Genomic DNA, 27,031 nt, shown 5'->3' with positions numbered 1-27,031 from the left:
AGTTTACAATTTGCTGTTTTCCCAGAGCTGAAGGCATGCTGCATGGTCACACTATATGTAAGCATGCAAGTGTGGAGTCAAATTATTTGAATCTATACATCAGGAATCATTGGTTGAAATGGGTGTAACCTGTCTACCGTCCCTAAATGTAGAGGGGCCCTGAGTTCTTGGTTTCCAACTACTTAGTAGTTATGAATATTGCTAGTTGTATTGCAGAAAGGTAATTTAAGGTGGTGTGTTAGGGGTCACTTTAAACCTTGAAATCGCTAAAATAATAACCACACCTTGGAATGAAAATAAGTACCCTCTAAGTTTAATAAAAAGGCAAAAAGATTAATTCAATTAAATGTAAACTTAAACAATGACAGTGTTTCCACTATTTTTCCCTCAAACAAGGCTTTTCATAGATTTAGTTTGGACAATAGAGCAACTCAGTTCACCCAAAACAAAAAAACAGAAGCTGCTTATTAGCACCTTTAACTTCAATCATCAGAGTGATTAATTACTATGCACCTCACTCAAAACACAAGCCGGCAGAATATCTCAATGAGAAAAATAAATAAATAAAGCGTTAGAGGCCTGTTTAGTTGCTGGGGAGCCTTCACTCCAACTGGAGCACAAACAGTCAATAGCCAGTACCTTTTTTGCTATGTGGTCCGACAGGGAAAAGTTACCAGTCCATGGGCCTTAGAAACGGGGCAGGAGAGCGATGGGGGTAGCCAAGAGTCCAGGGTTATCCAGTGTTGCCAGAGGAGCGTTTTCGGTAGCTCAGAGCGCTATCTTGGCTTCTTCTCCGGGTGCCCGAGCCTGACGCAGTCTATCCGACGGCACGTGTTGAGCTGAGTTAGCTCGTAGCAGGCAACAGCTAACTAGCCACTCACTCGCTTAACGAGCGGCAATCAGCTTACGATACAGCAGACCTCGGTTAGAGTGTTACTCACAAATACGTCTTCTTGTCGATTATCTAGCCGATAAAACACAACTATTTGGGACAACTTCTCTTCCTGCTCACCTCTCACCCCTCTCCTCTATCAACGCACGTCATCCAATCACAATCCAACACGTTTGTGACCACATTTACATACCTTTTCTCGTAAAAGTGAACCTTCATTTAACAAATGAAATAAAACAAAGCACATATGGAATTGTAACATTTTTTTTTTTTGGAGAATAGGCTCCAGAATACCCACTAATCTCAGCCATATTTTGAATAGCACTGCATAATGCATCACCCTTGTATATGAAAATCTTTTAGCATATGTTGACATAATTAGCCAATACTATACAAACGAGTTGTGTAACTGCTGCGGTAGTATCATGGCCTTTGTTGAGCATCTGGCTAGTGGTGCACAGGGACACCTACACACAGGATAATTGGGCTGATGTCAGGTGGCGATTTGTGCTGAGCTTCTGAAAGCCTTTCTGTCAGAGGCACGGTCATGCCATGGTGCACACCGGGCAGCAGTGTCCAGTTCTGCCAGCCAGTCACTTGGTCAGCTTATCGGTTAGTTAGTTGGTGTGCTGGTGATTTCAACAGGGAAAACAGCCACGGGTGTAAGTAGCTAATTACATTTTGTTCTGTTCCTTCAATTAACAGTTGTTGTTGTTTTTTTTTTCTGTGGATAGAAGATATACAAATATTTAGGGGAAATGGATTTTACTTTGTGTGTTGTAGTAAATAAGCAGTGCACATAAAACATTACAATTGGAATAACATTGATTAAACTGCAAATTTTCATAAGCGGATAAGCACAGTAAACGGTCTGTGGTTGCAGATGTGTCTTCCTGTATCTGATTTTAGGGTATTGAAACCTAATCAAAAACACAGTGGTACTGCTTATCCACCCCACTGGATTGTCCACAAGTAAGACAGTAAATTCTTGTTCTATATGTGAAGTTCACAATGTGGATCTAAACTTTCAAAATAAAACATGTGGTTAAAGCTGTGAAACGGCATGAGGTTATCATCGTGAAATGGACACAGTTTAGTCAGGTTTAGTCACCAAACAACAAGTCCTCCAACCTAAAGGACAACATAGGTTGTATTAACCAATTTCCAAATATGACTCATATGCGCATTTCCTTCAATCACGCCACTATCATTAGCGTTTAACAAACCTCCAAATACGACTCATATGAGCTTATCCCCCGATGAGCTGGCAACCTTTTCCAGGGTGTACCCCGCCTTTTGCCCGATGTAAGCTGGGATTGGCTCCAGCCCCCCCGCGACCCTGTACACAGGATAAGCGTTTGAAGAAGACAGCAGGGAGAAGATAAGAATGTTTTGGGTTTGGCTAGATGGCTATTAACAGGTTCCTTTTTGTTTCAAAATGTTTAACTTTTCATAAAGTCTATGTGCTCGTCAATGTCACTTTTTGTCAACTGACCAATCACAGCCTGGATGGGGAGGGACATAAAAAAATTAGCATCAACAAATTTAGACACCAATTGCAGGCCATTTTTCTTGCATAAAGATTTAATGAATTAAATTAATATTATGCAGTTTGTGGGATATATATCACATACATTACACATCACACATTACAATGCATATAGTAAGATAATATAATTAATATATTAACATACTAACAGTATATGATTAAAATAAAATTTCACTTTTTATCTAATATTATAATATTACACCAATACACTCATTCAAACTAGTTTCTCCTCCATGTTGTGGAAAGATGGAGATTTCTACTGCACAGGATGCCAGTGTGCCAGTATGTGCTCCTACTAGCCTCCTGAGAGCAACACGTTCCCCTTGTTCTGTTTTACTAAAGTTACTGTAAAACTGTTCAGTAGTCTTGTTTACATTGGGCGTGGCATAGGTTTTGTGGATGCTGCTGGTGTATTGTGAATCCATCCCTGGTTCAAAAACTAGCAATACCAGCACCAATCACAGTAAAAAAAAAAAATTCATGGTGAGTGATCATTGTTTTGAAAGCTGAATTCAATGTGCCAAATTTTCAAAACATTTGTTTCAATATTTTATAAAGTTTTAAAATAATTTTCCATATATAAGCTCCTAAATTTTTCCATTTAGGAGCACACTTGCTCCTTGGAAAAAAGTTTAGCGTAGAGGCCTGAATGTTGTCATCCGTCCATGCCTCCCGAAACGGTAATTTCAAACTCCCTTTCCTGACCAGACCTACGTTTCAGAAATCATGTGACCTACATCACATGACAGAAACACTTGGAGACTTCAGCGACACAACGGAGGTCGACATGCATACAATTACTGACTTTTACTGACTTTTTGACTTTGGATTTAGGCCCACACCCCTGTGAAGGTGAGGGAGAGGGTAAGGGGCTACGGGGGGCTGTCAGCGTCTTTAAGGCTAACATAGCTAATTTTGCCAATGCTACTCTGTAACTTACGTAGGTTATGTAACCTACGTAACTTCATAAAAAAACAGAAATTACACAACTTCATTAAAAATACAAATCAGTTTTGTTTCACACAGGAACTGAACGCCGGTGTCCTGAAAAGGGTGAAAAGCGACTAATTTGCTGTCCATCCACTCAACCCACCACCACCAAATTATAACTTTGTGGCTATTTATAATATGTTACCATCTTTGCGTTGTACAGCCACTAGAGGTCGCTGCCACAATAAATGTAAACATGAGTCGTAACTTTGTGTGGCTGAAACGACCTGTATGGTCATTTTTCTGCTGATGACAGTCTTGCACCGAAACTACTAGTATGTTAGTTACATAGGTGAAATTACATAACTTAACATACTAACTTAAGTTAGGTATGTAAGTTACTTTTTGTATGTTGAATCTACATTGATATTGGTTTCACAAGAGAAATGGACACCGGCCTCCTGGGTGAAATTCGGTATCTGACCTGTCCACCCACACTGACCTGGACTTTTCAATTCCTTTATAGGCCTACTTATAGCTAGTTGAACAGTGATGCTAAAAGAGTACCTGGTGCTTATAAAATGATGCTACGGGTCTAACCAAGTGTCCATATGTGATGCCATTGGGGTGAGAATGGTTTGGTGATCTTGAGCAGCTGCTCATCAAGCTGAGACTATAGGTCTAAAAAAAAAAAGATGTTTTCTTTTAATTTTACATGGATATTTATACTAAAAGCATCACTACTTAGCTGGCTGTAAACCATCACTCTGGTAGTGACAGATATGCGGCTGTCCCCTGCATGCACTGTATTACTCTGTATACAGATACACATTTCCATAATAGAAAGACTGAAGGGGCCTCTCAAAAGCATCTACACATTTCATGACAGACACACCAGGGAGCTGTGACAGATTAAGTGGAAACCTCCCATCACATCTGATATAAATAGATATGTCTTTATTTATGTATGATGTACTCAAGGATTGAAACCAATTACATCTTAGTTAAAGTTAAAAAAAAAAAAAAAAAAGTGCTTATGCTTAGCTATTGTTTGTAGAAACAAATGTGAATGCGCATCCTGAAAGAATTGAGATCAATGCAAGTTTATGCTTGTTGGTGTGTCAAGAGTACAGTTTTGAACCTCCACGGCAGAGGTGACATTGTGTTTGACATGTGGTCTTGTTTGTGTGTAGTTTACGTGTGTGTATAGAGGAGAGTGTGTGCAAAAGTAAGAGACTGATGACTAAAACAGGGAGCGCTGACCCACAAAGCTTTCCGCGGTCATACTTTGTTCTTAAAGCGGCCGTCCTAGTCAATCATGGAAAGACCAATGAGTGTAACATGTTAGCTGAGTAATTTGTAAAGTAACTAGTTACTGAAGCAGTCAAATAGATGTAGTGGACTAAAAAGCTAAATTTTTTCCTCTGAAATGTAATGGTACAAGTAGAATATGGCATGATACAAAAATTCTCAAGTAAAGTAGACATCCCTCTCATTTGTACTGAAGTACAGTTCTTGAATAAATGTTTTTTTATAAAATAAGGAAGTAATTGCCCTTTCTGGAGAATAGAACATTTTCACTCTCTCCCTGAGGTGGAGCCTTTTGTGAAGAACTGAATTTATTTATCCTCCAAAATCATACTCCATGGAATATCAGTCAAACAGGTGTTGGTTCATTCATTTTAATAATGGCATTTATCTGTGTAGGCAAATAAACTCTTTGTATGTCTCTATCTTTAAAGGATGAACTCATTGTAAGGGCCAAATTGCATCTTTCTTATTCTGTACACACACACTCTTTCCATCACCCTTTCCTGCATCCCCCTCACTAACAAGTGACTCTTGAATCTTCCTCTCTTCTCTTGCGTGAAATTTCAGCTCAGAGATGGCTGCATACCACTCAGTGCTCTTAACCTCACCTGCCATACATTTGAATGGTATCTTTGTGACTTTGTGAATAAACTCAGTCCCTCCATTGCTGCTTCTTGAAAGTTGACAGTTGGCTCAATTCCTGAAGTTCCAGCTTTTTTCTACACTAAGAGCTCACTGGCTATGATTTTAACTTTTGATCTGGCTGATGAAACAGGTGTATTTTTACAGAGGATTTTTTTTTCCAAAAGGTGCTCTTGCCTACAGGGCTGACACCGTAGATGCAGGACAAACATAACACAGCCTCACATACCGTACAGACAAAGCAGAGACCTACTGTTGGACATGGAATATTATATTGTATGGCCACTTAATTAACATAAGTTAAGTCACGTAGTTATTTTAACTCAAACTATGATCTTTTCCTAAACCTAACCAAGTAGTTTTGGGGCTTAAGCCTGAGCAAATTTTGATGTCACAATGTTAACCTCTAGCTTTATTTTGAAAGCTTAACCAGGAGTTCGTCCTTGACCAGATGTATTCTTTCTAACTTGACCTTGGAATCATACATATGAGCAAGCATCCATACAGTCCCCTCCAAAAGTATTGGAACGGTAAAGCAAATTCCTTTGTTTTTGTTGTTCACTGAAGACATTTGGGAAATAAGAACTGAAATTCTGAATGTCTCTTGTCTCATACTCATCTTTTGATCTTAAACCCAAATGTCTTCAGTGAAAAACAAAACCAAAGGAATTTGCCTTACCGTTCCAATACTTTTGCAGGGGACTGTATGTGACGTCCTGGAATGAGAACGGGTTGGATGTTCCAACCTATCTGCATAGAGGTGTGTGTGGATTCATGTCTGTGTCTAGTAGAATTCACTGAGTGGTTGGGCAAATACGTGTTCCTCAGTTTATGGCAGCAGGGGACTGTGTGGAACAGAAGACACAACACTGGCTCACTAGAGGTTTCACGAGAAACCTGGTGAGGAAGTGTTCGTACCTGAGAATATTTGTTTGTGCACCTCTCCCATGAACGACTGCCCCCCTCCACCCATCTTATCATCCTCCACTTTCTCTGTCCATCAGCTCTTCTATCCCCTGTTTTTCATGCCCAACTCTGTCTCTTCTCTGTTCTCCTGATTTCCTTTGAAACTTCCCCATCTCACGGCTCATTTGGTTGTACATGCAGAGCTAAATGTGATCAGGGGCTGAATTCATTTACTGCCTCGAATCAGTGGAATGTATGGCGTTGGTGCTTTTACGCTCGACTGATGAGAAGATACAAGCTTATGGACAAGCTGTTCATGGAATGGTATGATAGTGTCCGAAAACAGAATAAGCAGAGAAATGGGGAGGGAAAAGGAACAGAGGGACTTAGAACTATATATATATATATATGTATGACTGCCAGGGAGATGGAAGTATTCATGTGTGTTTTTCTGGCATAGGGAAAGGGAGATGTGGGAGGAGAGAAAGTGTCATTGGGGAAAATGCTAGGGATATTCACCAAGAGAGGAGGAGAGATGACTGCGAGAATGCAGAAAGAGATATAGCGCGAGAGGGATGATTTTGATGATTTTGATGCATCCACAGCACAGCTGAGAAAGAGAGAAGTGGACTTGGGGAAAGAAGGAAGAGAGGAAATGTCCGCACAATTACTGGGCTGCCAGAAAGAGGCTAATCAAATGGCACTTGGCACAGCGGGCCACTGCTCCACGCAGCTGGTGGAGGAGGGAGAGAATGGGCTCTGACAGCGGGGAGAGAAGATGGGAGGGAGGGAATGAAGGGTACAGAGGAGAGGTTGCAGGGATGCAAAGGGAAACAGCTTGGAGGGACTTGGAACACGGGGATTGTTGTGTACAGGTCAAGGAAGGGGGAAGATGGCTTACTGTAGAGAATGGGACACAAAATCAGAGGTGTCAGCAGACTTCGTGAATATGGAGAGAAGAGAGTAGGCAAACATAGAGAGATTCTAGCATGGCAAATGGATGCCGGAGAGAGTAGGTGGTGTGGGGGTGAGGGAGCAGGAGATGTCATGCCTCAGGACATGTTTCCTCTTTTTGATGGGCGACTGCATGTACAGATTGTCCTTCCAAAAAATACGGCAGGATAGGTTGCCTGTGCAAGCAGCTTATTAAGACCTATATTTAATTTTTTTTGTTAGGCGTTAGACCTTGAGTGAGCATACTAATTATGACGGGAGGAGGCAGGGGTGGTTGACATGTTTACTATTGTTACCATGACGACTACGGTCCGATGCATCTGGCAATTATTCATCGGTAACAACCTATTCTGTCGTTATGAGCTTGAGGTCTGAGGACGTGTTGGCATACATAAGCGACTTTGAGTTCGTGAAAAGCGCTATACAAATGTAATTAATTTCTTTTTTTTTTTTTTACAGTATCGGCATGTACACTCATATGTATCATTCCTATAGTACCTTGCCTTATCCAAAATAATATTGTTTAGATGCACCAGTATTTGTAGTTACATGTCTGTTGATGTGACAGCTGTAAAATGTTTAGCAGCATAGATCTGTGCAAAATGCAAATCATATTCCCTATGTTTATTTTTAATTGGTAAGGCCTTGTGAGTGTTTGTTTATCTGTGTGACTGAGTGAGTCAATCGCGAGAGCTGGGTTTAATAGAATGAAAAGGAAGCTCGGGCAATCAAAGCAGAGAGAGAATCTTTGCTGGCACTCGGCAGCAACGAGATGGCCAATCAATGCTAATTTCAATAACTCTTTAATTACTGGTGTCAGAGCTCCTTTAGATCATTTTGCACTGTGTGAACAAGCAAGACAGAGAAGAGAGAGGAGGAGGAGAGCCAGTGAGATAGGGATTCTCAGTGCTGAAATATTAATGAAATATGAATAAAGGGAGATTCAGGAGGTAAGGGGTTGGGGTGCTGGAGATGAGAGAAGGTGGGGACGGGGAGGCAGTGATGGGAACGTCTCTTTGGTTATATTTTATTGAGTTTGGTTTTAGTGGGAACTGTGGATGGGAGTGAAGGAAGAATGTTAAGAATGTCCACCTCTGTCAAGCTCTCCGTTGTTCTGCAGAATACGTGGGGCTCATCAACCAGAATGGGCTTTTATTGCCCTATCCAGAACACCTAGCATCACGTTATGGACTGTGTAACCCATTTTTCATTTTTAACTTCAAGAGTAACTGAACACCAGACTGAAAAGCTGTTTTGCCTTCCATCGTTGAAAGTTTCAAGCCTGTTTTACCTCTGACTACACTCAGCATCACTTTTGGGTTAACATAGTCTATTTTTAAATTATTTGAATACTCCAAAATGATCTACTCCTATCCATGTGTCCCCTTTCTTTTTCCTTCTTATCCCCTTCTCCCACAGTGAACAAGAAACCAAGTTTAGTGGGGATCCCCACTTTTTCCATTCTCCAAGTGAAAAGGGTAGCCTGTCTGCATACATACATGAGCAGCAGATTCTAACTGCCCTGAGTGGGAGGTTTCTAACTCTGCTGGCCAGGTCTCTGTTGTCCAGGTTCATAAAGACTTGTTGGCTTTTCCAGGGCTTTTTTGTGGTGATCATATGTATATCATAAGTAATACTCATCAGTCAGTAAAAGTGGACTTGTGTTATGTCTCTCAAACCAGCAGTAGTACACAGACTGTACATTAATGCCAAGAAGAGAATCAGTTGCAGCAGGGTGGATAAAAATTAGGTATTAAAATAAACAGAAAAGGGCATGCATTATTCTTTCTGGTTAAGTGATAGCAACATAAGTGGTAAAATAAACCAGAAATACAGTCCCCTCCAAAAGTATTGGAACGGTAAGGCAAATGCATTGAAACTAATGGGGAGGAAGTTTATCATGCAGCAGGACAATGAGCCAAAGCACACTGCCAACAAAACAAAGGACTTCATCAGGGGGAAAAGTGGAAGGTTTTAGACTGGTCAAGTCAATCACCTGACGTTAACCCAATAGAGCATGCATTTCACCTCCTTAAGAGGAGACTGAAGGGAGAAACACCCCGAAACAAACAAGAAGTGAAAGAAGCTGCGGTAAAAGCCTGGAATAGCATCACAAATGAAGAAAGCAACAGTTTGGTGATGTCGATGGGTCGCAGGCTTGAGGCAGTTATTGCAAGCAAGGGTTATGCCACCAAATATTAAATGTTATTTACTTTAAGATTATTTGTTCCATTACTTTTGCTCACCAAAGAATGCTGTGGTCTAATACAAAGTGTGATATGTCCTAAATTGTTTAACACATCTAGATGTGAATACCAGGAAATAACGCTCAAATTCTGAACTCTTGTCTCATACTCCTCTTTTGATCTTAAACCATAATGTCTTCGGTGAACAACAAAAACAAAGGAATTTGCCTCATCGTTCCAATACTTTTGGAGGGGACTGTAAGTACATGTTTGCATGTTGTAAGCAATGTTACAATGAATACAAGAAATACTACAATGGTAAGAATACTGTTACTTCCCTCATATGGGAAGTTCAAGGCACTTTAAACAGAATGTCAGTAAATGTGATTGTTGTCATATAATGGGATAGGCCGAGGTTTGAAAACTGGTCCTGCAATTATAAGAAAATTGTACAAAATTGAGTGCATAATTAAGGCTTCAACAATGTACATTAACACAATAATTATACTGGCATGCCTTCTTGGCTTGGCTGCACAATTTTTATTTTGTTTTATTCCTGAGCTGTGACAGAGAATAATGCTGTGGTCAAAAGACCGTAGATCCACTTTTATCCCTGGGTAGTTACCAACAACCCTTCTTCTCTTTGATATATTCCTTTAAAAATGGTGCAGTGTTGTTAAAAAAAATAAAAATGTACTACTCAAATGCTACTTTGAAAAGAAGCCGTTACTGTGACCAAACTTTTATTTTTTTCCTATAAATATCACATGAACTTTCACATATTACACATCAATAGACTGTCACTGTCTTCCCTTTAAACAGTGGCTGGAGTTGTCACAATACGCCCTGTGGAATCAAACGTAACTTATCTTTTTAGTTCCTCATTCAAGGTTAGCTAGCTCAGCCTCGGGGAACACTTCAGATGTCTACAGCGTAAAGAGTTGTGACATTGACACAAGAGTCACAGCGGAGTCACGTCTCCCACATTTGACAAGGTTGTGATGAGGCTGCCATCATATTAAGGGGAAAGGCAGAACGTGCAGTGTAGTTGTCAACGCAAAGCAAACTTGGAAGGGATCTTCTGTTTGCGGATTGTACACTTAGAAAGAAACTCAACAATCTCTCTAAATACCTACAAGCCTGGGGAAACGCATACACACTGCAGCTCACACACACACACACACACACAATAAAACACCCACATACACTCACTCAGCGACCGCTACCACTACTGTGCAGAGGAAGTGTGTGTGTGTGTGTGTGTGTGTGTGTAGTTTCATTGAAGCGGCAATACTCTTCTAAGCCTAGAGATAGTCAGGGAGAGACAGGGAGTGAGTGGGACAGATAGGGCCCAATGTCTAATTAACTTACTGCCTTCAGAGGATGTATGTGTCCTTAAATCCAAGGCAAATGATGACCACTGTGGGGGGGTAGGAAGCGAGGGGGAGGGGGATGCAGGGGTTCATTGGTGCAGAGAAAAAGGGTGTTGCTGAGACATGAAAAGTACCACTGTAGTTCGTATGAAAGCAGTGTGCAAGAAATGAACTGTATCTGTACTTTTAATGTAAATAGGCCATCTCACAAGGCATTTGGATGTCATGCAGGGTTCCTCCTGACGCTAAAAAGAAGATTTAAAAAAAAAAGAATAGAAAATACAGCTGGATGTGATCTTTTCGCTGGCTATGTAGAGCGTGTTTTCCGTGTCAGCAGCAGCGGCATGAGGAGAAAATGCCTTAGCATTTACACGCAGATTTAAGGCGAGTGATATAAATTGTCCTGTTCCTCCACAGGCTGGATTCTCTTCAGCGATTTCAGACATGGAAACCCAAGCCAAACATTTCCGGGGAGAACACCACTATGTGAATGTTGCATGCTATGCAAACACCTAATGGGTATTTACTCACATTGTAGGCTCGGCCTTATTCTCAAATGAAATTCTCTGTGATGCCTCGTCTACAGTATTTGCTCACAGACGTTTCAGTCAAAAGCAAGGAAATGCAAGTGTTGATGACTCGTATGACTGACTGCAAAGAAAATCACTCTGTGTGAGATTGAAAAACAAACTCACTAAGACACAGAAGACAGGCAGGAAGACATGGAGAGGCAGGGGAAGAGGGAGGCAGTGAATTAGAGTCTTTAATTAGACCAGACATAGAGTGCTGTCTGCGTGTATGACACAGGCTAGGCCTAAAGGGAGGAATGGAAAGTCACTTTCAAGCTCCGCTAATATAATGGGGTCCTCACGGGACCAAGCAGGAGGTAGATGTTATTTTGGCTTACTTCTGTGTGTGTATGTGAGTGTGTTCATCTCCGCAAAAGGCTCTCTCTGTGTTCAACCTGTTTGAGGGTTGGTTCATGTAGCTGAAGTCATCGCCATAGACCATGAGGTTAATGTGTGACTTTTTGCCATTATCTTCCTCAGTAGCAGCACAGCTGCACACAAATAGAGCCTCTTGCTAAGCCTGGTGTCATATCAGTCCAGTGTGGCTAAGCAGGCTGTTCAGTCAGTTGTGAAATTGAAATGCAGCCTTAGTTATTAGACAAACAGCCCATCACCGCTACAGCTAGCTCACTGTCAATAGCTACTGTAGCGTCAGCTAACAACAACTCATTTGTTGATTAAGAAAAGCTGTGCATGTATGCTCATGTGTGCCCAAGCACTGGTGCAGGTTTTTGGGTTTGTGTGTGTTTGTGCGTGTGGTGCCATCATTATATATCACTGAGGCTACACGAGTGTGAAATATTAATCCTTAGCAGCAGTACAAATGAAAACAGGTTCTGGTTAAACAGCCCATTTGAATCAATTAACTCAAAGAAAGAGAAAGTACATTATTGTGTGCATGCACAGCATGCAGGGGTTCATCTCTATGTATATAACAGTGGTATCCTCCAGTTAAAAGGAAAACAACACATTTTATTTAGGCAAACTGAGTGATCTTTGATTCTGCAGAAAGTTCCACATACTGCAAACAACTCTAGTCAGTCAGTTCAGACCTTATTCATTTGATTTCCTTAGTTTAGTCCCGTACAGAAAGTTACCCAGATAGTGTACTGACACTGCGGGACAAAGTAAATGGTGTTTATTGTTGTGTCGAGTCAGTACTGTAGTCTGACCAACAATACTGAGCCTTGCCGCAGGCTGAGCTTAAGTAAGTAAGTATCTCCACATACCAACCAGCACACTCTGGTAGAAACAAACAAACCAAGTACAGTACTACAGTAGGGGAGTACCTGACCAGCCAGTCTCAGAGGCACACTTCTACATTCACTTGACATCTTATGAGTGGGTATCCTGGTCAAGTTAGATGGGCAGATATACATTGAAAAACACTGGATATGGATGCAGCCCAGAAGGATGTTCTGGGTTAAGTTAAACATGTTTGATGTTGCCAAAATGCCAACTTTACTGTCATAATTCTGAGGCTTTATATAATACAGGTAACCACCCGCTGTAGGGTCAGCAGAGGTAAAGAGATCTGACAGGTCTCCCCACGAGACACACACACACAATTCAGAACCTACAGCTGTCAAATCAACAGCAGATGTGCAATATGGATCTTTGCAAGCTGTCATTTACTGTTATTTTCAGTTTCAAAGTTTTTTCTGCAGGTTACTCCTGGCTCTATGGAATTATGTAATGACAACAATCAGTGTGTTACAGTTCCACATGGTTAAAGACAGTCCTAGTAATGGCTGTCAGTATTAATGGAGCTGGTTTTAGTTTGGAGATGTGCCAAATACAAGGTTTTGTTGTGTAGCAGTTATTGTTTCCAAAAAGCATCCTCCCCCGCCACACCTGTGAGCAACCATACTTGAACAGAGAGGGGCTAACACTGACACCACTTATTTATTAGTCAACCTACTGCCCACCTATCTCTACACTGGCTTCTTCACAATGCATACCTCTCATATAACTGACTCTTGCGACCAGATGTTGGCGTGTCAATCTGCTGTTATAAAAAAAAAATGCATTATGTTCTGAATTTCTACAGTGAATAAATAAGCTATAATGTTCACAGCATACATGCATTTAACCAGGGGGACACACATTTTAATTACTAGTGTAAAAAATACATTGTAAGATTATTTTAACTTTACTTAGACTAGCACCTCACGCAGTGCGCCCACTATAGTCCTCCCTCTTTTTAAACTGTTTGCTCTATCTCTCAGTCTAAGAGTGAGCGGACTTAACAGAATGAAGTATAAATAAACAATATTTACTGAACACGATAAATTAATATTAAGCCAGGAGAGTCTTTGATTGTACTGGCTGATGATCCAGCATCTCCTGTACTGTCACAAGTAAGCATAGCGCCTGTAAAATATAGATATAAATAAAATGATTAATTTTATCAGCTGCATCAGGCCCTTTCAATTTCATAGTGTTTTTTTCTTTTTTTGACCACAAGGATAGTCCCTTCTTATCCTCTCATCAAAGTTCTAATCATTGACACCCGCTTTGACACGAGGGGGAGGCGGGACCTTTGTGTAATATGCAGGGCTCTGCTTCTGATGGGTAGCTTGTCGGATGTGCGTACTATATTTCCTTTTGCCTCCCACCCAAAAATAAGCTACTGTCTTTGTTTTAAAAGATGCAGGGTTTTGTAATATGACCTGCATAGCTATGTTTAAAACAGCAGGGAAACTCTAGAGTCAAAATGTTTAGGTTTTTGCAAACCTTCAAACAGGCTTCTTTCATACTGGAGTGGGCCTGTAGAAATAGTTTCCTGTGCTTTAAAAGATGAAGCCTTTATTTGTATAGATTTTAAAAAGTGATGCTTAGGATTTGACAATGGACGAAACATTAGTCCTTACACAGAGATTTTCCTGTCTTTTGTATTTGATATGAATTTTGCACGACCTTTTAAAATGTTGATTTTCTTGAGCCATTTTGTCTAAAACCCTAACATGTGATGTAAAACAGTGAGCATTCTTCTTCTTTTCACTCTTTTGTTTTGACCCGACAGAAACTTTCAAGTTCATAATTTCACATTTCCCTTCAAATATGGTGATAATCTATCATAATATTGGGAATATTGTTCTGATTTGACAATTTAAAAAATGTTTTTTACAAGTTTGGCTGTCTACATTTCAATTCCACCTACACTTACTGACTCATTCCAACATTGAGTTGTTGTTTTGTTTTTTGTGTTTTTACCTATGGGTTTCATTAGGATTCCACTGGAGTCTCAGCGGGGTACAAACTCTTGGGGTAAAAACAGGAAGGGTCTGTTGTTGAAAGGCTTTCCGGATCCCTGTTTGTTACAATGCAGTTTTGACATGTCACCCTTATTTGTTTAATCGTTAAAAAGTTGTCAGATACACAATGCCAAATCCTCATTTCCTTGCCTCATACCAAACTCTCTGCTTGTTTGCAAACAGCCATGTTTTCCAGCTCCTTTGTGGACACTTACACAGTTTTTCGATACTGAGATCAAGAGGTCAAACCCCTTGAGCAACAAGTTTCGCTTATTAAAACTCTTCCTCAGCGGACTGAATGCCTTATTAGGAGGTTCAACATGCTGGATCATGATTCTCAAATTTGACCAAAACTTATTGTTTTGTGTTCTGTGTGTGTCTGTGTGTCTGTTTGTGAATTTTGGGCTGGGTGAAATAGGGTAAAGCGTCTCCCCATTAAGGGAGACACTGTGTGCATTTACGCACGTGGCACAGCAGCATAACTTCATATTTACATCTCCCGACACGCCAACAGGATCAGTCAGAATCTAACGTTGATTAATATTTTGTGTTCTTCTCCACACAGTCCAGGTTCATACAGAGTAAAGCAGCCGTCCTCTTGATCAACCATCAGTGCGTCCAAATTTTTTTAGAAGCTAAAAGTTGAATTCTGTTCCCTCTGTCTGTCCTGTCAAGTTTATAATTACAGTTTTCAGTTTTGCTGCTTAAATGTACCGCGGCATTTGCTGTGACATTACTGCACCCATGGAAACGTTTAAAATGACTGACAGCAGCCTCTCTAATCATGAATGTAAACCGTTCAAGAAAACACTCATTTATCAGTGCACAATAAAGAAATCACCTGGAAAGCTACAAGGAGGTGGGATAAATCTGAGAAACTAATTAGTTGGGTTGGCGGCCGGTGGATGATTTGTGCGTAGCCTACATGATTATTCAGATATTGTTCGAGCCGATCCGCACGTCACACAATGTAGCTCCTATAATGGTGACAAAACAGTGAAAACAGATGCTGACCTCAAATTATTAGGCTGTGATATGAACCAGAGCGTCTTCTGAATTCCGCACTAACCTGCTGTATTTTATGTTGTCATATAGTAACAATAGTGCCCATTATCTAGTCTGCAATTTGCACACTGTGTTCCTCCCTGTCAATAGGGGCTGCTGCAGCTTCCTCATGGTTACCATTGTGTTACTACAGTTGTTTCCCAATTAGGAATTTTCTACGCACTGTAGAGTAGTCTCTGTTACTGCTAACACTAGTATTAGTGCAGTCATGTGCTACTTCCATGACACATGCTGTCCCCAGCTTCTTGTTTTCAAATGACCCTGTAGTAACCTTTACAGGGTGGGCAAAACATATTCTTCTCTACACAGGCACCCTTGCCCGTTGGTAGGAGATGTTAGTGCAGCGGCGCTAAACACTTGACTGCTTCCCATATACGTAATTGTAGTTGTAGGACTGCTTGGCCATGTCAAAGGCATCACTGGAGGGGAGTAAAAAGACGATAATTGTCTAGACTACGTCCTACGTCATATACAGATCATCAATAACTAAGCACCCCCCAGAAGAAATCAGACACTTTTTTTTTTTGTCTAGGCACCCTTCCAAATGCAAAAACACCACTTTCTCCCCTCTGCTTTACTGACAGTAATCTGTGATCAATTGTGCAAGTGTGTGCATTTCATTAACTTTGATGTGTTTCTCTTCAGGCAGTCAGTTTACATTTTAATACCATTCTAATCTGTTTTCAGGAGTGTGACTTACACTGGCAGACCATATGCTCTTGTGATTGCTATTTACAAAAGTGCAAATATGCAAATGGATTTGTGTCATCGCTGAGAGATTTCCACCACACTTCAATATAGACTTAATGAGCCAAGTCCAACCAATGCTCACTGGGGCCACAGGCAGAAAAATCCATACCTCTGTATTTTGCATGCTTCTTTCATGTTGTTGAGTTAAATGTAAACAGGCATTACTATGATCACTGGAAAATAAGTCCTATTTCTTGTTTAGAACAGTGGACCTGAGCTCGACTTGGCAAATGCAAACAGATGTAGGACTGTTTATCAGAAGGGAGTCTGTAACTTTTATTTCTGTTTTTTTTTTGTTTGTTTTTTTTTATCTTGACCCTCCCCAGAGCTACAAATATTTTTCCTTGAGACTCCCTGATGATAGTGGGAAAATGCATGACCCTCTCTCTACCATAAATATTCACACCAAAGGTAGCTAGTATTGGAGAAAATAAAAAGTAAAGGCTGACCTTTTCCAGACATTATGATTAATAGCGAACATTTACTCTTAAACCTTGACCCCGGATTCCCTCATCTGGACATAAAGCAAACTACCAGCCCAACTTTACTGTGTCCTCTCCTATGGCACTGCAAAAGTTACCATGACTATTCCAGCTGTGAAATAAAAATGCATATGCTACGAGCCAACAGCACAAAAACAAACTGCTAATTTTTAAAGAATAATAGAAATCCTCCTTATGAATAATCACGCAAGCTGTGTGTGCACAAAAATCCACAGTTTATTCAAAAAATGTGGCTAAACTGTGTTTAGGTCACTTTGCCCTCCTCCTAATCCCTACATTGTATAGAGAATGTATTTCAGAAAGAAGTTTCATATAATAATGGCACAATGGTAATGTAGTACAATGCACATGATGAGGGTAAGTGCAGCGTGACAATGGGGGGTGGTCGCATTGCTGAAGTGAAGGGCATGTTCTGGCTCAAGTTAATAGGGCTTATTATGTACTTTGCCTGTCTTGCAGTCAGCTCCTCGTTTGCTAAGGAGCCGGCCATTTATGAGTACAAGGGCCTAATGTTAGTGTCAGTTTACTTGACATTTTCTTTGTGTCGTGGTTGAGCCCTCCACTGTGATAATAGTCATGTGCCAGACACCCACAGTAGTAGAGAAAATAAGTGACTGAGGAAAAATGAACAAGGGGAAGGGGAAAGAGACAGAAAGAGTGCATATCAGAGAGAGGTGGAGTGGAGTCTCGAGGCTGCTGCCATGGTGCCTGATATTGCGGTTACGAAATGGATTGTTTCCAAGGTGACAGACAATTAAAGGCAACTGTTTTATCTCTTTTAAGACATATCCTTTACTACCTCACATTATCCTCAAGAACAGGACTGTGAGATATAGAGGACAGGCAAAACTGTGTCAAGAAAAAACTAGGTGTAAACTCTGGGGAGTCAAGAAGGTCTAACCAAAGCTCCACCCTGCCCCTCAACACACAATGCTGACACGGCACACACACCTGGTTTTCAGTGTCATGTCAGGGTTTTGTGACCCAACCTACGGTACTGGTCAACCAGGGAAGAACTGATTTAGTATGCAAATCATGCATGATTTCTGCTCCTACCAGCTCTATGGAAAGATTTACTTTCTTTTTTTTTTTCTTCACCGGCACTCCTCGCTCCTCCAGCGACCTTCAAATACTGTCAATCAAAGCAACAGCATAGGGGATTAAATTAAAACGAACCGTGCACTCTTAAAATGTGACCTGCAGCTACATTAAAGGTGGAAGAGCAAAAAAGATCTAATCAAGTGTCTTTATGCCAAGGGCTCTTAAAATGCATGCCCTTCACCTGCACACTTATTCATGGGTCAGAATAAAGTCTGTAGACACCTTGTGTAGGTACATTTTACTAATGAAGTCAAATTGGCACATATGCACAATTTACAGTGCAATGTGAAAACATTGCACTGTAAACAGGGGAATCCAAACACATGTTTACTGACGGCTTTTTCAGAGATATGACGAGCAAGCCAGAGTCTCTTTTGAATGTCCTTCAGAACTCTTCAAAGTCAAAGCTTGACATAAAGCATTTCTGCAAAAAACGTTCTCACGCTTTTATTTTGGAGGCACAATCACTTTAAAGGAAGTTATTGTGTTGGAACTGTCATGACTGAGATCTATTTCAGCACCAGCAGCTATCAATTTATTTACTTTTGACCACAGATCTACAGGAATTGTAAGGCTCTGTCATTCAAAATATTTAATAATATATTGTGTCTGTAATAATCAAGTACTAAAAAAAGGCAATGAAGACAACTTGAACAACTTTTCTCATCCATTACCTCGCTGTGGATAGCTCATATGATATTGACACTCTTTTGGCAGCATCTGTCGGAACAACACAAATATTGTGAATGGCGTGATAGCACATTGCAAGGAATAGTCGGTGCAACAAACAACTTTGGCCTACGGCAAATGAGCTGGGCAGACAAATTATAGCTCCTTCATTACAGGATCCCAATCAGTCCATTGTTAGATACGAACAGTAATCACCAGCTGTGCAGAGAAAGGAGAGTGGAGAGGATTGATGGAGGGAACAATGCCTCTCTATTTCAGCCTTGTGTCAATGGCTCTACACAAGACTGGAGGCAGAGATCCATAAATGTATCCACAAATTGCCAATACAGCTAACTAGAAAGTGTCACAGGCCAGGTCAGGGCTGGACATTGGGGGGGGTAGAAGTCACTTGAAGACCCGTTGGACCTAGAACAGCTAAATAAAGGATCAACATGCTGATGAATGCAAACCCGGGTTAATTTGAGTGACACTGTCTATACGTATATGAATTCAAGCAGCACCGTTAATCTGCCTATATGTTATGGCAGTAATTATCTTAAGCATGCATAACTTCCTGGTTACATACTGTATGTTGCTATTTTGGGATGACCCTGCCAAGCCCATCACAGTGCCAGTAAACAACAGATTTTGAGAGACTGGCCTTTGCTAATGGAGTATCTCACTGGCTTTTGCCCGAGTTTAGAATACCACATATGCTTTTGTTAAGGACAGCTGACAGTACAGATTTATGCTTGAGGGAGACAAAGAAGGTAAAATCCATGAGGAGTGAAACATAAAGCCGAGATGGGGCGCGGAGATCTGAGCAATCGATCAATCATCCCGCCTCAGCAGTTTCTCTGCACCCCACCCCACCACCTTCTAACACTGGAACTTGCCCCACTTTTAAAAATCTGCATTGCCTTGTCTCTGCCTCATTCTCAGCGTGGTTGCCTGGCTTTTCTTTGGTCATTGTCTTCCTTTTGTCTTGCTTTTGTTCTTTCTCATTCATTCATGTCTGTCTGTCTTTTTCAGTTCTCTTTATTTCTCTCCATTGGTTTGCGGCGCACTTCATGAAAATAGCTGTTGACCTAAGAGGGATATGTTGTGGATGTGCCAGAGCTCTTTATCATTGCCTAGGAGTTGAGTTGGCGCGTTCATATGTGTGTATTTGTGTACTTATGTGATGGGTTTTTGTTGCAAGCGTGTGTGCGTTCTTTAACACTGGCCAGACGTTTAAAAAGCAAACAAACGTTTTTTTCTCAGCAGTTCACAGGCCTTTGCCTGTACCTCAGAGCTATCACGGGACACTAGCCGCTGTCTATGGACCCAGCAGGCCTGTTTGATTCATGAAGCAGCATCAAAGCTTTCATATGCCCCGCACATTCCCCACTGCTCGCTCTCATCTCACTGTTGAATCGTTTCTCCAAAGCTGTCGGATACACTCTCTGTGGGGTGGATGGCACTCGTCGGAACCTAATAGAGGGTGACTGTACATGCTTATGCGCGTATGTTTGTGTGTGTGTGTGTGTGAGCGAGGTAATGTGATGTGACGAGTGGATTTGCCAGCGTGTGGTCATCTAGATTTTGGATATTTTAACATATACACACACACACACTTGTCCTACTCCATTCTGTCTCTTCAAATTCTCCTAAATCTACCTAATTACTCCCGATATGTAATCCAATTGGCCAAAAAGCAGTATGTTAAGGCTCATTATGCGTTGACTAATGCACCACACAAGTTTGAATGTAGCTATCCATGCAGCTCATCTTATTAAACCCGCTCTCTTTGTCTCTCAGTCTGAACTGAATCCAATTTAATAACACATGCTGCACTGCGTTTTTATTACCGTAATATCCACCAAAGACGAGCCTAAAATGGCACTTTTGGGGCAGCGTACAAGCACATATTGTTTTTGTGTTCTCATGACATTTTGTCACCACTTGTGTTGCTGTGAGTGGGGACACTTTTTCTAAATGTCCATAGATCACAGTTCTTTGCATTGCTGCAGGAAAGCTAGATAGCATACATATTTACATATCCTGTTGCTCATACATGCCTTTGGGCACGTGGGGCTCAGGTTAGAGCGGTTTTCAAACTTATGAGAAGGTTGCCCCAGCTCCCCCAGTCTGCAAACACACATTCACAAATTGTGAATGTTTACTTCTTTTGCTGATGGGCAGTTGGCGCCTTTAGGCAAGGCAAGTCAAGTTTATTTATATAGCACATTTCAGCAAAAATGAACAGGGCAATTCAAAGTGCTTTATGTAAAACCTTAGCTTCTGCCATCAGTGTATGAATGTGAGTCAGTGGGTGAATGTGATTTAGTGTAAAAGTGGTCAGAAAACTAGAAAGGCGCTAAATAAAGCCTCAAATATACTTTGGACACGGACAGCTGCGGACCACACAGCCGCGGATTATTTCTATTTAACTACTTTTTGGAGTCAGCTTGTCGTTCCACACATGTGCAGTAGCTCGATTGGTGCCCTGGTAGCGTAGGCGGCCTGTCCACGCGGTCATAAAAAAAGGGAGGCGCGAGGGCATCCGCATAGACCCCACGCGTACCCCCTTTGATGACTTTTTTTCCGTCATGTGGATCCTAGTGGCCCCTCGCGTACTCCCAGACGCTTAAAGTATAATCCTTGCTTAAGTACAGACAATTTAACATTTGTGGCTCTCAGGTGAATATATAGTGGGATCATCAGCACTAAATGGGTTGATGTGTGTGTGGTTGAAGCGTATGATGGTCTGAGTCAATGGCATTGATTCCACCCGGACTGGAATTCCATCCTCTACCTCCGTCCCTCCTCCCCCTCACGCTTTCACTGTGTAGCTCACAGATATAAAGCTCCTCCTCAAGAACAATGAAGGCCAGGGGGTTGCAGAGGCCAAGCTGCCTGACACAACGACTGCAGGACAGTCCTTAGCTACGGCTGGTGGCATGATTGTGACAGAGGTGACTTTGGAGGTTGAGATTATTGAATCCATTGTGTACACAAAAGGCGGGGAGGGAAAAATCTAAACTAGGTTTGATCAGGAGCACTTGAAAAATAAGGTGGTGTGATATTGTACGGATTCCTGGGTTCAAGTGTTTGTTTCTTTTTCTCCCAGAGAAATCAGATGTCAGCTAGTGAGCAGCCCTTTAAAAGCTGGTAGAGGTTAGGTGTTTACATTTAGATATTTTCCTTATATATCCCAGCCAGCAGAAGCTCCATCTAGCTGTGCAAAATTCAGTTTGCGTTTACCTTTTAGGTCTATTGTACTTGTATTGTTACATTTTAAAAGCCTGTGAAGTTCTGAATGTGACGCACAGGAGACACAGCTTGAAGTGTGAATAAAAAACTGCTGAAGCCGGGTGCATACATGTGGGCAGATGACAAACACCGGCTTGCCTCATTAAATCCGCTTAGTCATGGAGCAATTGTTGGCTCGATAGCTCTACTTAGACGGAGAGTGTATCATTTTTGACCCCTACAAATACCCAGTACTAAAGGTCTGTCCACCAGTGAAATCAAATACCAGAGCAGCTCAACATTTAATTAATAATAAAGACACTATAACGGGTGGCTTCATTTCAAATGAGTCATCTCTGTAATGTAGTCAAGGCTTTCTGTGAGGTTAATTGAGACCTTGACAGCACTTAAGTCTCTGCTGCATGCTTGTGTGTCTTGTCTTACCTCTGGCTACAGCGTCGGCTCTTGGGCTTTATGGAAAGAGATTTGATCGGAGTGAAAAGTGTGTACTCTCTGTATCTAATCACAAACAGCGCTGCCATGGGAGCGAGGGGATGAGATAGAGACGTACAGTAGATGTAAGAAGTGTTCTCAGAGAAGGGAAGAAAACAGTCATTCTTTATATTAGTTTTGTGTCTTGAAAGGCGAGGCTGAAGTGATCACCGTGTTTCTCCTGGGGAACTGGGAAGAGGGTTTTCTAGTGCTCTGCAGTGTGGAGGAGGATCACCTGATTCCTGGAGTATGCCGGAAGTGACTTAACCCAACATGCAATTTGGAATTTAAACAATAAAATAAAATGGAAATTTTTGGATAACACAACAATGTATGACTTGCTTGGCAGTATTCTGGCTCCAAAGTCAAGAACAAAAGTCATGTGATTGTGTTCATTTAAAAAGAATTTATCGAGGTGCATTGTTGGCACTGTGACCAACAATGCACCTCGATATCCAGTCCTCTCCCGTCACTCCCTGATCCTCTCCAGCTTTATCTCTTCCTCTCAGCCTTCTATTCATTAAACAGACATAAACAAAAGAAGTGTTTTGTTTGCAGCTCGTGTCTCTCTGTTGTACGTGGCTCCATCTCACTGAGCTCATGGAAGCAATCACAAGCTGTTTGTTGCTTACCGTTAACAGCCCATACTTTGGGAGGGGGTCCAACTTAATACATAATTGAAAATGGTTGCTGTGGTCCATTTGGTACGCTTTTGTTCTTCCTACATCAGCAACGCAGGCACCGCCAGGAGACTGCTCCTGGGGGATTTGCTTTTTTTCACTGTCATTTTCCCCCCTCCATCTCTTTCTCTCTCTCTCCTTTGATGCCTTTTTTCGATGACAATTCACACTTCAGTTGAGATTGCTCTACATTTCGATTTCAGCCAAAATACTCTTTTAAGTAGCTGTATTTGTCTGGATGCCATTCGTCCTTCACTTCCTCAACCCCCTCCCCACACACACAAAATGTTTTCTTTTATGTGAGTGCATGCACCCATATTATGTGGCTGTGTTTGTTTCAAAGTGAGCTCTAACATCGCCTTTAATGTTCCAGAAGTATAGCAGTTAGTGTGTCACTTAAAGCTAGGGTAGGTAATGTTGGAGAAACTAGCGAGATACAGCGAGATTTTAAAAGTATCCAACTGAAAAAATCCCACCCCCTCCCTTCAGGCCTCCCTCCAAAGCCACTCTCCCAAAAGACATGTTCATGCACAGTGAGTGCATGGGCAGGCAGGTAGGTCAGCCTTGTGTAGGTACATTTTACTAAAGAAGCCATCATTCAGTTCCAGCTGAATTATTTGAGATGGTATTTAAACGCAGAATCACAGCAGCGCGTCTTGTTTTTGATCAGCCCAAAAGGACTCATGTCACTCCATTACTCGGTGACCTCCACTGTCTACCTGTGGCCTCCCGAATCAAATACAAGTCCCTAATGCTGCATACAGAGTGACTACTGGGTCTGCACCCATCTACCTAGACTCCATGATACAAGCTTACGTTCCTTCTCAGCCGTCTGGCTCTGCCATCCCTACACACAAAGCAATCTCAGTAGGGGTTATATTCTCATCTGTGACACCACGATGGTGGAACGAGCTACCACACGCCATCAGAGCAGGGGCGTCCCTCTCTAACTTCAAGAACCTCTTGAAAACTCATCTCTTCCCGAGAACACTTTCTCTTATAACACCTCTAACCCCTAACGTCTAACATGCACTTCCTGTGCTCTTCTTCTTCTATCCCATTACAATTCTCTTGTGTTGATTGCAACTCTTACTTCTTTCCCTAGGTATTTACCCCATTGATGCCAAATTAGTAAATGTAATGTAATGTAAATGTAAGAATAATTTCAGTTCCAGTTTCAATTCCTTTACTTGGCGTTAAATAAATTCTGTAATCACCTTGCCTTATGTAGGCTACCACACACTGAACAGTCCATGGTCATATCTCAGTATAAAGTGCACAGCTGTCAAATAGACACACTATTATCCATCACCCCTCTCCTCCTATCACCTAAAATTGCTCCTGTGGCAAACTCGCTCGCTCATGAGATTTGAGTTTCAATCTGTCTGCCAATGGACCACCCCCTTTGGCCAACCACAGCCTCTCTCCCTAGGGAAATGCACAGAGGTCTTGGAGAGATTTTGCTGTAATGGAACTTCAGGACAAACTAGATTCGATGATCCACACATACAGCGGCCCCTTGGCGGTTTGAGTTTGCCCCCTCTCTTTCCCGTTTCAGCCGTAAACCTCATTATCTGAGGCTGATTCTTCAGTCCAGCCTCCCCAGGGAAACAGAGGTGGGGATGGGCAAACGAACACAGGAAGTGGAGTGTCACTTCAGATCACAGTTCATGCGGGGAAACCGGTTGATTCATGTAACCGCTGAGTGGGGAAGAATTATTTGAGAGTTGACACATCTCGCTGTTACTGGTGGTGTTGTGTGCATCTGTGCTTTTGCCCAGAAGCAGCTGATCCGTATGGTATATCTTAACGATGTTCAGGGATCAGCCTTTTTATTGATTATTATATCTCAGTTAAGATGAAGCTCTGTTGATCCTGCTGTTAAATGTTAAATGAGATCATCACTATAGACAAAGTTGTGTGATTCAGGGGGAAAGACGGGATATGTTCAAAAGAAGAAGCATATACCAGTGGAAACAAAATAAATTAAAAAGACTGTGTGAATGTAATCGTTAAAAATAATACGAAAGAAATATCAATGCTAATCCCATGTGTCCACAAACTGACTGGTGTGATTGAGGTGTCTCTGTTGTGAGTGGTGTTGCAGGGGTACTTTTTTGTTGTGACAGCTGCAGGTGTTTGTTCAGTTCCTGACAGATGCACACCGTGTCCTCCCCTGCTGCTGTTAGGCTGCTGTTTGACATGTGTCCATTGTACAGACTGGCTGTTTTGACTGGTAGTGTGTGAACGAAGCTCGCTGTAGTGGAAGGAGGCCATGTGCTGCAGACGTTAGCAAAGTTGTCATCATTTTTATTCCTTTTTGGTTGGCTCTTTTGAGTTGCTCCTTTAGTCTACTTGGTCTGTTCTTGGCATTCATGCTTCTCCTGTTATTTGCTGTTATACTATTTGCTTTTCTTCTCCAAAAACCTCCTCCTATCTAATTTTAATCCATCTTATTTTATTCTGTGGCAGATGCATCACTCCACACTGAAGCAGTTTTATGTGCTGTTGTATGAATGCGTTGTTGAAAATATTACTTTGCCCATAATTTAATGAAACATGTCTTGAGCGCATTAGAGCTACAGCAACGTAAATGTTGCGCTACAATCAATAAAGACAGCTAATTGGTTTCATCACAAAAGGTTTGACTCATGAGATCCTTGCACAGATGAGTGTTAAAGGGTTACCTCAGTGTTAGTCTAGTGCTGGTTAAGGGAAACAGTACCTGTGCTTCGGAGTAAATCTGCTCAGAGACAACATTTTTGGCTTTTAATAGCTAGAATCTGACTTTATCATGCTTTCATTAAAATTTCCCTCGGGGCTTTTAGGACATATAAAAATCTCTGCTTTTAGTATTAATGTCAAAAATTTCATATAATCATATCGTTTTTATCCACAAAAAAAATGTTAAACTTAAGGTAATTGGTCATTTTTAAAAGTATTAAAAAATCCAGAATCTATTATATGAAAATGTAAATATTAATCAGTACAAAAGTTTAACTGCTGGACAAAAGATGTCACCTACTCAACTGTAAGTGTATGTGCGCTGGAGGCTTCAAGCTTCCACATCACTCTTGTGTAGTTTGCATACTGGCCTATGACTGACCTCACACATGGGTTAAACGGAGAATTAAAGTGAGCACAAACTTTCCCCCCAGCACATTCACACTCTGAACTCCCAAAAACTGGCGTTGTTTCTTTAACGCCTTGGGTACCCCTTAAGCGTCATCTTTGGACATGTAGGGCTCCGCGGTCAAGTCAATAACTAATATGACCAATCAGTGGTCTGCAGTGTTTTCACATCACCTTGTTATTGCGTCAGCTCGCTTGGAACCCCGGCAGAGGGTCAAAGGGTTTTTATATCCTACGCCTTGCAAACTGACGCCAAGGGCTCTTTGTAAATAAAATACCAGTGTAGTTTTAGTGTTTTCTATTTTATTTATTTTTTTACATTTACGCCTCAACAAACTATAATATTGGTGTAATCCTTCATTCATATAGTGTTTCTTTTAACTTACCATTCTCTTTTTTTCCCTCTGTTTTTCATCTAGGTAAGGAAGAGTCGGTAGCCACCTTCAAGGGCAATGAGTTCTTCTGCTACGACCTGTCGCTGACGCCCATCCAGAGCAGCACGGACGAGATCACGCTTTCCTTCCGCACACTGCAACGCAACGGCCTGATGCTGCACACTGGCAAGTCGGCAGACTACGTAAACCTGTCTTTGAAGAGCGGCGCAGTTTGGCTGGTCATCAACCTGGGCTCGGGGGCATTCGAGGCCCTGGTGGAGCCCGTGAATGGCAAGTTCAACGACAACGCCTGGCATGATGTGCGCGTCACCCGCAACCTGCGCCAGGTAAACAATGCCCGCGTAATCCAGGGCCACCGCAGTCGGAGTGGCACCTTTCTGCCACCCACCCTATCTTTGCTGCTTTATTTGACTCTCCATCTTTATGTCTTTTCTCTCTGCA

The 27,031-nt window shown here is 41.6% G+C and overlaps 1 protein-coding gene across 1 annotated transcript in view; it reads left to right on the top strand.

The window, feature by feature from the left end:
* Window positions 1–27,031, top strand: part of nrxn2b (neurexin 2b) — a 578,222-nt gene that overhangs the window by 202,477 nt on the left and 348,714 nt on the right. The window contains exon 5 of the mRNA XM_046065329.1: window positions 26,615–26,916. Within this exon, the coding sequence (XP_045921285.1) occupies window positions 26,615–26,916 (302 nt within the window). The remainder of the gene's footprint in view (window positions 1–26,614; window positions 26,917–27,031) is intronic.

Source organism: Micropterus dolomieu, linkage group LG12, assembly GCF_021292245.1.
Source record: "Micropterus dolomieu isolate WLL.071019.BEF.003 ecotype Adirondacks linkage group LG12, ASM2129224v1, whole genome shotgun sequence".
In the NCBI taxonomy this organism is placed as follows: domain Eukaryota; kingdom Metazoa; phylum Chordata; class Actinopteri; order Centrarchiformes; family Centrarchidae; genus Micropterus; species Micropterus dolomieu.
The sequence above is the reverse complement of the archived record's forward strand: the minus strand, read 5'-3'. Positions and strand labels throughout refer to the sequence as shown.